We start from the raw sequence: 13,541 nt of genomic DNA on the forward strand, positions 1-13,541 counted from the left end.
TGTTAAGAATGGGTGCCGTCAATTTGCGTTTTTATAGACTACGAGACTCAAAGTTCCCCTGAGATAAAAGTTGTTTTTATGACTCGGGCGCTATGAATTCAAATAAGTAATTGATGGGACCATTGTAGGGCAAAGGCCTCGATACTGTCGTTTTTTTACAACGAGATGTAATTGTCTTAAACGCTGGGTCGATCGTGGACCCTAGCTTGTGAATCATACAGGTCACACATTACACTATAGTGGATCAATAAATTATTGTTAAGTTTATGGGCGTCTATGTATAAGCTCTCAGTTCCCAGAAATTACACAGCGGCTTTCAGGGGAAGCTTCACATACAGCGCTACTAGGTGCTGGAATAATTTGCCTCCACCAATAAGAAATTGTAAAACACTGCAGAATTTTAAATGTAAGTACAAAAAAGTTGTTCTTGCACAATTTCTTAACCAGCCCTAATAGCGCTAAATGTATAGCCTTATATTATTACGTATGTTATTATATATCTATATTATTACGTATATTTTTCATTTTCCAATATAATATATGTATATATTATTATTTATTTTAATCTCAGTAACCCTTTTATATTTAAATATTATGTATGTACAAGTAAGTTTATAATTATCTACTTATTATGGATTGTCAACTTTAACTACCTATATAACATTTAATCACCTATTGTTTCTTTTTTTTTACTTTTTAAATTATGTATTAGCTCCTAATTTAACCACCCAGAAGACCGTTCTGGTGCTCCAAGCGTAGCAAGTCGAGGGGACTACTGAAAACCGGCGCCTCTCCTCTAATACGGAGAGGCAAATGCTGAGTAGTCCACCTAATCACGAATACGATATTAAGATATTTGAATGTATTTAATGTATTTTAAGATTTAATTTTTTTTCCATGTAAAGTGTTTAGTTATAAGTCAAAAATTTGTAAAAGTATTTGTGATTAAACGTATTTTCTTTCTTCTTTCTTTCTTTCTTTCTTATGGTTGCCTTTTAAAGTTACGCTGTATTGAAAGTATGTAAGTTTAGTTTTATTAAAAGGACGGGTCCTACCATCGTTCACAAATAGTACTTGTACTAATACCCAACAGCATAATACACACTTAAAATATTCTCAAAATTATATATTGAAATTACGAAAACATGTAAATTCAAGACTGATGTTACACAACACAGTTCACACTGAACCCGAAATTCGGTGCTCTAAGTATTCGAACATGAAATATTTAGGTACGTACAAGCAAGCTAGGTGATTCGACAATTATTTATTTTTCGTGCAAACCTAATTTATTTTATTCCTTTAGTATTTTAAAGAGAGAAACATTACAGAATACTAAAAGCTTCTTACGTGAGATCAAAATTGACAGTACTCTTCTCAAACAGGGCTCTGTTATTGGCCAGAATTCTAGAAGTTTCGAGAGCTCACCATTAGTTCCATATTCGTTCTGTCTGAAGGCCCACGCGACTGGCTCGTAGGTCGAACTGTTCGGTCTGAACACTGTCCAGTGGTCGCCGGGTAGCGGGCCCCAGGCGGTTTCGCCGGCGCGCGCTAGCCGGAGCACTGGCGATGCGGGGTTCAATGCCGCATCCTGGTGAAAATGATGGTACTTTAAAGCCAAATTATTGAAAAATTTTACGTGCTTTACTGGAAAAGCAAGTCTTTGGTAGATCTATTTAAAATATACAGGTACTGTTTAGCCTAACACAGGATGTATGGTAAGTGTTTTGGGAAAACTATTGGACACTTCCAGGATACATGCCACGATCCTTTACATTTACGTTTTAGTGGCTTTATGTTGAATATTCACCGGTACTGCAGACGTGCCAAATACCAGCCAGTTCGCAAAATGGAGCACAATATTTGAACCGGATAACAGACATAGGAACGCAGCAATTTAATTAAAAGTCCCGTGTCCCCCATTGATACCTAGGATGGATGGATATGTCATACGCATTCCATATCTTTTTACTGGTCCATTTATTTATAGCCATGTGTTAGCTGTTTTGATAACAAGTCAAAGAGTTACAGATACTGGAGATAAAAAGCTTTGAGATAATCTTAAAGCTATATAAACATAATTTCCACATAACGTATAGTTTGCACATAAAACATCTCAGCACGCTCAATGTGTCTTTTAATAAAATAAATTTATTACTATTGCTTGGGAATAACATGACATAAAATTTTCTTTGTGGAGTAGTAATAAATATTTACGATCCAAGATTAATTCAAAATTATAGTTAAAAATTAAAATGATAAATAGCCCCCGCATGCTAATACATCCTCACAATTTTGTGTTAATACTCGTACGTCGTAAATTTTAAAACAGCACAAAATGTATAACTGATAATAGGGTGTAAAATAAATTTCAATTTACCTTAAGTCTCAAATTGGTATGCATGAAGAGTGGGAATCCTTTCAGCTGGGCGCCCACGAGGGTCTCCTCGCCGGGGGTCGCGAACCCAACCACCCCTACTGAATATTCCCGACAGTACTTGTCGAGAAGTTCTCGATTCCATTTGTCCATGTTCGCGTATTTCGAAAGCGACTCGAACACGATGACGCCGTAGCGCCCCTTGTCCAAAGTGGTAAGAACTGGCAGGCTTTTGCCTGCTACTTCTACCTTGTACCTGCGAAAATGTGAGTAATGTGAGTTGTTTCTGTAACAAGTAAAACTAATTGATGTATTGTATACGCATGGTTTTACTGGATGGTTTATTCAGGGACTAAAATCACGTTCGATTTTCGACTTTGTGAGACATATTCTCAAAACCCATTGGTCAGTATAATTTATTAAATATGAATATTTATTATATGCAAATTACGTACATATTACATTACATTATTTTATTACTTGTAAAGTTACCTATTAATAAAATTTTGTAGTAGAGAACGAAATCGAATTTGAATTGAATTGTCTCTAGAGCAGTTTCACAAGTGACCACTACAAACCGAAAAACTTACAGCAAAATGTAACGTTCGCGTTGTACAGAACGAAGGGTTCATTTATTTGCCGCAAAAATCCGTTCAAGTTGAGGCACGAAATAAAACTACACATTGGATGTGCAAATTGCTCATACTATGATCATCGGAAAGGAAAAATGCAAGAAGATAGTAATATATTATATGCGAGCAATGATCGAAACAGCGTCAACTTGTTTTAAAAAACATACTTATCTATTTAAGTCGTAGCACAATAGATAGTGAATTGAATATACATTTTTGCATCAGAAAAATCAATACGAATATCGTACAATTCACGGGTTCCACAACGAGATTGCGGCGGGAGTGTCGACGCCAATTCCCGATGCTCAGTTCTTAAATCAAATATATTCAAACCGAATAAGCAAGAAGCGCGACAAAAATAAACACCTTTACTCTTTTAAATTGTAGCATATTTTTCGCTCACGCAAAAATACAAACATAATATATACGCTTGGGTTTGCGCAATAATTAATGATTCTTTGGACAAAAAGCAGAGGTCCATGTTGTGTAGGTCAGCGTAATTGCGATGTTCTCTTTTTTTTAAGGATTTCCATTTGTAATTATATTTTTAAATTCATATTATCCTTTACTCGTTACTGCCAGATTTAATTGTTATAACGACTCACAGAAAAAGCTATCCTCGATTGTATAATAAAAGAGGTATAAAATAACATTGGCAAAGGAAAATACGACATTCAAAAATATAAACTCCGGTCTCAAAAAAAAAAAATCTCGAGTTGATTGGCAATTTTGAAGCTGAAACTGTATAAACATTCGCTCTAAGATGCTCTCAAATTTCCAATCAATAGGAGCAATTTAACCGATATTGATAAAATCTGATGGGCCAATTGAAATTTCTGATATTGGAAGTATAAACAGAAAGCTACCAACAGGTAAGTGGGCTGAAAATATCGGAGAGCATTCATTTCGTTCGAGACTCGAGTAAAGTATGGTTTCAATTTGGCAGGCTGAGTGCACTGGCGGGCGGCGCGGGCTGAATGGTAACTTGCAAATAGCATTTACGTATCTCTGGCCTGTCCGCCTTGCCTTGCTACCTAAATGTACGTTATATGCCGCGTTTGTTGCCAACCGAGCGCCAGTTACGGCCACGTTACCTCTACATTTGCCAATATTCACAAAATGTTATCTCTACCGTGCGATCGAGCCTGTGCTCTTTTTGCTTATGCTGTATTGTATAGAATTTTGAGCGCTAACATGTTTCTAATTACTTTAATTAGTATCCCGCTGTTACTGGAGACAACACTTGGTTTAAATTAAAGCACGCAAACGGCCTAATTTAAACGTGAACGGAATGTGAGGAGGGATAATTCGTGATAAAGGAGGGAATTGGGTGAGCGCTGGGAGGAAGAAATGTCCCAATTTGCGTTGCCCAGAAATGATAGGGCTCATTGAAGGCTGAAGGGCTGTTTGTTTTAGCGGTCTGAAGTAAATAGAAATATTTTCTTTATAAAAACTAAAAAGGCCGTTTATATTCCGAATAAGTTAAAATAGCACATTGGTTGTATACTTTGAATAAAATTCAATATCGACCACTTCATATAATACAAGAAACAATATTGACATTGATTTTGAATACTATTTCTAGGAATTGAGAAATTATGGCCAAAAATATCACATACCTACATACAAAAAGTGGCCTCCTTTAAGAGCCTCGTGAAATAAGGAATTGGTTAATAATAACACACTAAAGGCATATCTCCTTTTGGTTGTTTAAAAACATCAGAAATCAACCCAAGTTGCTCGTATAACGGCAGTACGTTCATGTTTGCATAAGATAATTGCCAATTATATCATATTGAACGCCGAGTTGGGTAAAAGTATTCTAAATGGCCTAATAGTAGGGGAGCCCAAGAGGGGATTTTGGGATTTACTCGAGCGCGTCAGATTACTATAAGGGACGGTACCTTAGCTATTCATTAGTACCTCTAGTCAATATGAGCAGTTATGGTTGGTGGGTGCGCTCAGGGGCCCCGCTGGAAAATTTGAATAATCCATAATTCCCTAAGGTTGAGCTCGAATCGTCAGATTAGCGAAATGGGGACTTCTTATATTGTAATTAACCCCCCCATATATTAATCTGACGCGCTCGAATAATATTACTTTAATTTTTTACCCTTTCTTCATAGCGATTAAATCGCCACTTAAATCGTCAGATTAACGTATACTATTTTTCAGTGACGTCCTGGAGCATGCAAAATATCAATATCTAACGCGCTTGAGTATTTCCAAGCCAATTTTTTTCTTTTTTAAATTAAAAAAAAAATCAAAAAACCCTTCCCCACCGCTAAAAGTGAAAACATTATAGGACCTTTTTTTCTCGCTATGGTCTAATCTACCAATTCCAGGTTCCCGTGACGCTCGAGTAAATCCACATTTAGCATCCTGGGCTCCCCTACTATAATAATGTGATGTAATAAACATGAGACGATAAGGGGTGTTCCCCGGACTTTTACTGTAATGGCGGAGTGTCATAAGTTAGTGAACCAACGACCGCACCAACCGCTTTTATGGTATGGAGAACTGACTCCTAACGAACTTTTAAACTTTGCTTTTATATGAGCGAGCGTCATAAACAGAGAGAAAATTATGCATGCAATTATTATGCATTGGATCGTTTCTTTATTGGTTTTTAGTTAACGATTGCAATGACATTTTTTTGTGAAATTTAATTTCGATTAAGAAATAATCAAGTTAGATTTAGAAAGCTCCAAAAATCAGCAATTTATTTCCCTCAGAAAACTACAATGAATATAATTATTTAGGTAGCATCAAGTCACATATGCAGTTGAATAATATTATGAGCTGACACAGTCTGTTTCTCATGGCATTAAGGTGACGCAAATTTCGCACAGAGTAATTAAGCCGTTTTGACAGCACAGAGCACTAATGAGGAATGAGGTGGGAAGGCAGACACGAGGCGAGGCGCGATGCTGCCTCTAATGGCACTACTAACTAACTAAGTGTCACCGCAACGACTTCTAGACGCGGCGCGCTCGCACCGCCAGCCTGTCACCTTATAATTTAACTCCGCATTACTGATTCACAAATTTGCTTATACGAAACAATATAGAAATTATTACGGTTCCCTTACATGTGGAGCGTACATAACGTAACCTTATATAGAAGGCACGACCTCTAATAATTAATAACCTTCGCAAGTAATGTTTACAGTTACCGTTTGCTTCAATAAACTGTTTGAATTAATAACGTGTTAATTAAGTTCTATCGGGGTTATGTGGATATCACAGACGGGTGTGTATCACAGTGACAAATCTATAATATTAATCTTTCGTCAGCCTTCAACGAAACTTTGCTGAATACGAAAGCGTCCCTGAATATCATTTATGACAAAATTTAATTTGCGTTTGCAATTTGCTACAATCACGTCCCTTTCATTTTTATCATTGCATTTATTACGCACCGAATACAAACAAGGTCCCAAGGTAGGCAGTCATCAACGCAATTGGGCGTACGCTCGGCTGGGTCAGAGTGACCCCTCCACAATAATTCGCGAAATGACGTCCATTTACCGTGTTTATTTCCCGCTTTATTAATCTTTTAGAGGTCAAATGCGGCGTGACTTATGCGGTTTAAAGTTATGATAACGGGCGATAAACTCCCTGATAGTCTATATGGGAGATTAAAACTACTTTTAAGGACGCGTTTACGAATCTGACAAAAATAAGCAGTTTTTCGGTACATTTTGCGACAAAATAATACAAAACCAAATTTAACTAATAATTACTATAGATAGATTAATCCTTAATCTTTAAATGGTAGCAATTTTTTAGTCGAAAATTTTGGTTAATAATATTATAAAAAATATTTTCCGTTGCCCTTTCACACAAAATTGACAATATCGTGCTGAATAAAGGAACATTTATCTTGTATTTAATAAAATAAATTTATTGATTTAAAAATATTTTAAGTAAGCAGACATGTCCAACTCAAAAAGGTAGCAAAGAAAACTATCAAAATGTTACAAATAGCACACCCCGGACACTCCATACAAAATGATTGTTTTGACAGTCACACTGTAGAGACTGCAAATGTGTGTGTTAACGCTTTATGGTTGGCACATTTGTGACTAGCGTAAAAAAAAATTCGCGTTTTTCTGATGAAATACATCCGTAAACAGCACAATATTTAACCATTTTCTACGAAAAACGATAATCACAAATCCAAAATAATAAAATTACTTTATGTCAATTTGATTAATGTTGTCAATCTTCGTTGCGTTTCGTCTAAGACGTCGTTGGTATCGTCCTTGCGGGGAAATGGGTACCATAACATGTCTGATCGTGCGGGGTGAGGTAAGTGTTTAATTTTGGCGGGAGGCGGAGAGTGTCCGTTCTGTAGCGTTTAGCTACTATTATGTATTCTGTGCAAATAGGCTGAGAAAAAAATTAAAATCAAACCTTATTTTATCACATATTTAGTTGTAACGCGTGATACTTATTGGATTGAAATAAGGGTTATTTTACTGGCTCATCTTGATTTATTGCACAAAAATTTGTAATGAAATATTTTAGTCTGCGCTCGGCCGCCGTTGTGAGTGGACACTGTGACGCTTGTAAGCAGCTCCTCGTTTACGAAAAGATCACTGTACGAATACAAAATATTTGACCTAATAAACTTGATCCTTCACGCATTCATTTTATTTATAGATTTTATACTTATGGGATTATAAATTTCATATTTAGTTTCTGACTTGATGGAGTGACCTGAAGGTGTACTTCGAAGACTGCTACTGGAACTAATAAACGATTAGAGCTAGGTGTGCCGAGTTTGGGCTCATTTTGTTAGTTATGTTGAGACCTTACCTCCAGACTTGATGGAGTGACCTGCAGGTGTACTTCGAAGACGGCTACTGGAACTAATAGACGGGTAGAGCTAGGTATGCCGAGTTTGGGCTCGTTTTGTTAGTTACGTTGAGACCATACCTCCGGACTTGATGGAGTGACCTGAAGGTGTACTTCGAAGACTGCTACTGGAACTAATAAACGATTAGAGCTAGGTGTGTCGAGTTTGGGCTCATTTTGTTAGTTATGTTGAGACCTTACCTCCAGACTTGATGGAGTGACCTGCAGGTGTACTTCGAAGACGGCTACTGGAACTAATAGACGAGTTAAGCTAGGTATGCCGAGTTTGGGCTCGTTTTGTTAGTTACGTTGAGACCATACCTCTGGACTTGATGGAGTGACCTGAAGGTGTACTTCGAAGACTGCTACTGGAACTAATAGACGATTAGAGCTAGGTGTGCCGAGTTTGGGCTCATTTTGTTAGTTATGTTGAGACCTTACCACCGGACTTGATGGAGTGACCTGCAGGTGTACTTCGAAGACTGCTACTGGAACTAATAGACGGTTAGAGCTAGGTGTGCCGAGTTTGGGCTCATTTTGTTAGTTATATTGAGACCTTACCTCCGGACTTGATGGAATGTCCTGAAGGTGTACTTCGAAGACTGCTACTGGAACTAATAGACGAGTAGAGCTAGGTGTGCCGAGTTTGGGCTCGTTTTGTTAGTTATGTTGAGACCTTACCACCGGACTTGATGGAGTGACCTGCAGGTGTACTTCGAAGACTGCTACTGGAACTAATAGACGGTTAGAGCTAGGTGTGCCGAGTTTGGGCTCATTTTGTTAGTTATGTTGAGACCTTACCTCCAGACTTGATGGAGAAACCTGCAGGTGTACTTCGAAGACGGCTACTGGAACTAATAAACGATTAGAGCTAGGTGTGCCGAGTTTGGGCTCATTTTGTTAGTTATGTTGAGACCTTACCACCGGACTTGATGGAGTGACCTGCAGGTGTACTTCGAAGACTGCTAATGGAACTAATAGACGGTTAGAGCTAGGTGTGCCGAGTTTGGGCTCATTTTGTTAGTTATGTTGAGAGTTTGAGACCTTACCTCCGGACTTGATGGAGTGTCCTGAAGGTGTACTTCGAAGGCTGCTACTGGAACTAATAGACGAGTAGAGCTAGGTGTGCCGAGTTTGGGCTCGTTTTGTTAGTTATGTTGAGACCTTACCACCGGACTTGATGGAGTGACCTGCAGGTGTACTTCGAAGACTGCTACTGGAACTAATAGACGGTTAGAGCTAGGTGTGCCGAGTTTGGGCTCATTTTGTTAGTTATATTGAGACCTTACCTCCGGACTTAATGGAGTGACCTGCAGGTGTACTTCGAAGACTTCTACTGGAACTAACAGACGATAAGAGCTACGTGTACCAAGTTTGGGCTCATTTTGTTAGTCATGTTGAGACCTTACCTCCGGACTTGATGGAGTGACCTGAAGGTGTACTTCGAAGACTGCTACTGGAACTAATAGACGAGTAGAGCTAGGTGAGCCGAGTTTGGGCTTGTTTTGTTAGTTATGTCGTGATCTTACCTCCGAACTTCATTGAAAGTTGAAGACTACTACTGGAACTTATAAACGAAAAAGCTAGCTGATAAGAGTGTGTATAGTCTATAAACTCGGCACACCTAGCTCAGCTCGTATATTAGTTCCAGTAGCAGTCTTCGAAGTACACCTTCAGGACACTTCATCAAGTCCGGAGGTAAGGTCTCAACATAACTAACAAAACGAGCCCAAACTCGGCACACCTAGCTCTACTCGTCTATTAGTTCCAGTAGCAGTCTTCGAAGTATACCTGCAGGTCACTCCATTAAGTCCGGAGGTAAGGTCTCGGCATATCTAACAAAACGAGCCCAAACTCGGCACACCTAGCTCTAATCGTCTGTCAGTTCCAGTTGCAGTCATCGAAGTTTACCTGCAGGGCATTTTATCAAGTACGGAGGTAAGGTCTCAATATAACTAATAACATGAGCCCAAACTCGGCACACCTAGCTCAAATCGTCTATTAGTTCCAGTAGCAGTCTTCGAAGTACACCTGCAGGTCACTCCATCAAGTCCGGAGGTAAGGTCTCAACATAACTAACAAAACGAGCCCAAACTCGGCACACCTAGCTCTACTCGTCTATTAGTTCCAGTAGCAGTCTTCGAAGTACACCTGCTGGTCACTCCATCAAGTCCGGAGGTAAGGTCTCAACATAACTAACAAAATGAGCCCAAACTCGGCACACCAAGCTCTAATAGTCTATTAGTTCCAGTAGCAGTCTTCGAAATACACCTGCAGGTCACTCCATCAAGTCCGGAGGTAAGGTCTCGACATAACTAACAAACCGAGCCCAAACTCGGCACACCTAGCTCTACTCGTCTGTTAGTTCCAGTTGAAGTCTTCGAAGTACACCTGCAGGTCACTTTATCAAGTCCGGAGGTAAGGTCTCAATATAACTAACAAAATGAGCCCAAACTCGGCACACCTAGCTCAAATCGTCTAGTAGTTCCAGTAGCAGTCTTCGAAGTACACCTTCAGGTCACTCCATCAAGTCCGGAGGTAAGGTCTCAACATAATTAACAAAACGAGCCCAAACTCGGCACACCTAGCTCTACTCGTCTATTAGTTCCAGTAGCAGTCTTCGAAGTACACCTGCAGGTCATTCCATCAAGTCCGGAGGTAAGGTCTCAACATAACTAACAAAACGAGCCTAAACTCGGCACACCTAGTTCTACTCGTATAATAGTTCCAGAAGCAGTCTTCGAAGTACACTTTGGCAAGTACTTGTTTACCAATCAATCACTGTCCAATGAAATTAGGTAAATGGTATCTACTTTTGTGACCATTCAACGTTACAAACAAATCAAAGTAAAGTAAAAAAAAAACATGGCAATAAAAATAAGTTCAATTATCAAGTCGTGTCAGTTAAGTCATAATTTCGTCGTTTCTCGCATTTCGCTGTGTGTGTGAGCCGTGCACGTGTAGTAGTAAGACTCAAAACCTAAAATTGATGCGCGTCAATTTGTATTTGCGTCCTTAACACTGTCCAATTTCTGAAGATACTAAGTACACACGATCTATAATGACCCAGAATTATGATATCACAAACTAATTTCTAAGACGTCAAACATTTCACAAACAAGCGGAGCGTTGGCGACATCTCCGCAATAGGTTCAAGTAGCGAGCAATTTTTCCAACGAGATCGGTGTTCGATTGACGCGAGCTGAACGAGATGGCTTTGGAACAAACATGGTACATACACAAACACAACCCCCCTCGTTGAACCTTTTCGAGCCACCACTTCAACTAGTCTGCAAACATCGTACGGTAATAGTCATCAACAAAGCGGACCGGGTAAATATACGGACAAGATTTCAAAAGATACCCAACTAAAATATTAGCTCCCGCTCACAAGTCATTTGTTAAAGTCTCACTATAATGCTAAGCTTTTGATGTTTCCATATTATTTGAGGTGCACTTGAAATTCTACAGAATCGTGGTCGGATTCTAAGAAGCTTATGATTTCTAAACAATTAAATTTTAACTATGAACTAAATTAGACATTAGTTCATTTCATACTAACAGTTTTCTAATAATAATTACTCGCGCTTTAATGCTCAGTAAATAGAAATAGAACGTTAGATATACAGTATACAGGCCTAAGCAACTTCGACTCCAGTCAAAACTTAAAACGGAAAAGTTTCGGAAATCTGTTTTCATTTGCGATCCATCAACCCGTCTTAATTTAAACAGCTTACTTGAGAATGTTTTTTTACATAAACTTTACTATTTTTCACTTTAAAGACTGAAATAAACATTAGTACAACAATGTTTTTAAATAATTACTCCATTTTGCATGTGTATTTACTTTTTATGAATGAACTAAGTATACCAAGACATTACCGTATACTGTTCAGTATTTTTAAACGATCACGAAATAAACAAAACAATAAACATTAAATCACAACGGAACGCAATAGCACTAAAACGTTTAGTAATAAATTACTGAATCGTATTAACATATTGAAATTCTAAACAAGACTCCCATAAATTCCTTAGAAGTTGGAACGGATCGAACTTGTTTAAGCTTATTTATTCCAGCAACGTTATCGATTGTAATGCCAGCTATTGAAACTGCATACTAATGAAAGTACTAGATGCACAAGCTTGTTCGTAAGGACCTTTAGGGCCGCATCTGGCGAGGGATAAGTGTGCCAATCTGCCGTTGCATATCGGTATTCGTATCGAGTGCTGCATTATACGCTATCATGCGTTTGGTAACGATCACTTGTAATGGACGAGAAATAGAAATCTCTTTTAAAGAATAACTCTAACTTCTGAAAGACATCCTTAATCCTTGCGAGTAGGTACAGAGCGCAGATCTCCCTAGAGATCTTGATGTGAAATTGATAGCTTTCCGGCACCGACAGTTCATGCTTCAAGGGTGATAAGCTGATGACGTTATTCAATAATAAGTTAGATAATGACTGCAGTATTCAATAATACTGCAGTCATTATCTAACTTAATATATCAATAATCTAGCAGAAAATGCTAACAACATTAATCAACTGACCTATTTAGATATTCGCAGCTATCGTTTTCAACGTTTTGATGATAAAGGGGGTTTTGCCGCGGTGTAATTAATTGACTATATATCATTTTTCACCCGCACTTGAAGACCAAGGATATCCGGACTTTATTATTAACGGGTTTTACCGTCAAAAGCTCTTCATTATTAATACATTTCATATTTACTTTACCTATTAATGAAATTAAAAATTCGTTGGTACGACAAAATTATGTCAAATAAGTGTAGTAAATTGCCGTTTTATTAACAAAACCGTCTGGATTAAGTGGGCTAAGTATAGCAAAGGTTTTATAAACTTTTACTTTACATAGGTACATGTTTCGCCGGTAAATTCGATATTTAAGAAAATAAGTCTACTAGTGAATGACATCATTACCCCAAGCAAATTGCTATATAAGCATTTAATAATACCTATCTTAACAACCAGCCCATCATTTAACTAGTAGCGATCAGCCTTTATCTTTATACCCTCAATAATTTTGTTACTATAATTACCATAATTACAACCTTATCTCGTTACCCTATTACCACCAACTTACCGTATACGGTTGGCGACAAGCAGCTCAGCGATGTCCCTTCCGAGCCGCGAGTACAGCGACTCGGCGATGACCAGAACCTTCGCGTCGATGCGCAGGCGCGCGTCGGAGCGGTGGTCGCGCGCCGCTTGCTGCTGCGACGCGAGCAGTGAGCATTGTGACAGCGGCCGGGGTACACGGTCGCGCCATACAAGACTGTGGAATAGACATGTATTAATGAAAGAAATATATATCATAGCTAGAAGCTGAACGAGAAGAACAACCGGTTAATTAATATCTTGGGGCTTTAAAAATAGTTCTCAACCAACATTTAAACCTACCAAATATACGTATAAAATTTCAAGACGGTCCAGCCGTTTTGAGGAGTAAGAAACAATAATACATACAACACTGCATAATATTGTTATATGATTCTAAAAATAAATTAATAATCGAAGCAGACCTCTTATGATATAAATGACCAAAGATATCAAATAATCTTATAATATAAAAAGGACACCCGTTTTCCTTGGTCACGGCATCACGCGTGAACGGATGGACCGATTTCGATAATTCTTTTTTTATTA

General features: G+C 38.3%; 1 protein-coding gene across 2 annotated transcripts in view; it reads right to left on the reverse strand.

Annotated features, from left to right (window-relative positions):
• The window catches only part of LOC123692404 (bifunctional heparan sulfate N-deacetylase/N-sulfotransferase), a 127,581-nt gene that overhangs the window by 39,926 nt on the left and 74,114 nt on the right, over positions 1–13,541 (reverse strand). For both annotated transcript variants that reach the window (XM_045637141.1, XM_045637142.1), the window contains exons 3-5: positions 12,979–13,170; positions 2,381–2,633; positions 1,429–1,591 (exon numbers count right to left, since the gene is read on the reverse strand). In XM_045637141.1, the coding sequence (XP_045493097.1) occupies positions 1,429–1,591; positions 2,381–2,633; positions 12,979–13,170 (608 nt within the window). The remainder of the gene's footprint in view (positions 1–1,428; positions 1,592–2,380; positions 2,634–12,978; positions 13,171–13,541) is intronic.

Source organism: Colias croceus, chromosome 6 (assembly GCF_905220415.1).
Source record: "Colias croceus chromosome 6, ilColCroc2.1".
Taxonomy (NCBI): Eukaryota; Metazoa; Arthropoda; class Insecta; order Lepidoptera; family Pieridae; genus Colias; species Colias croceus.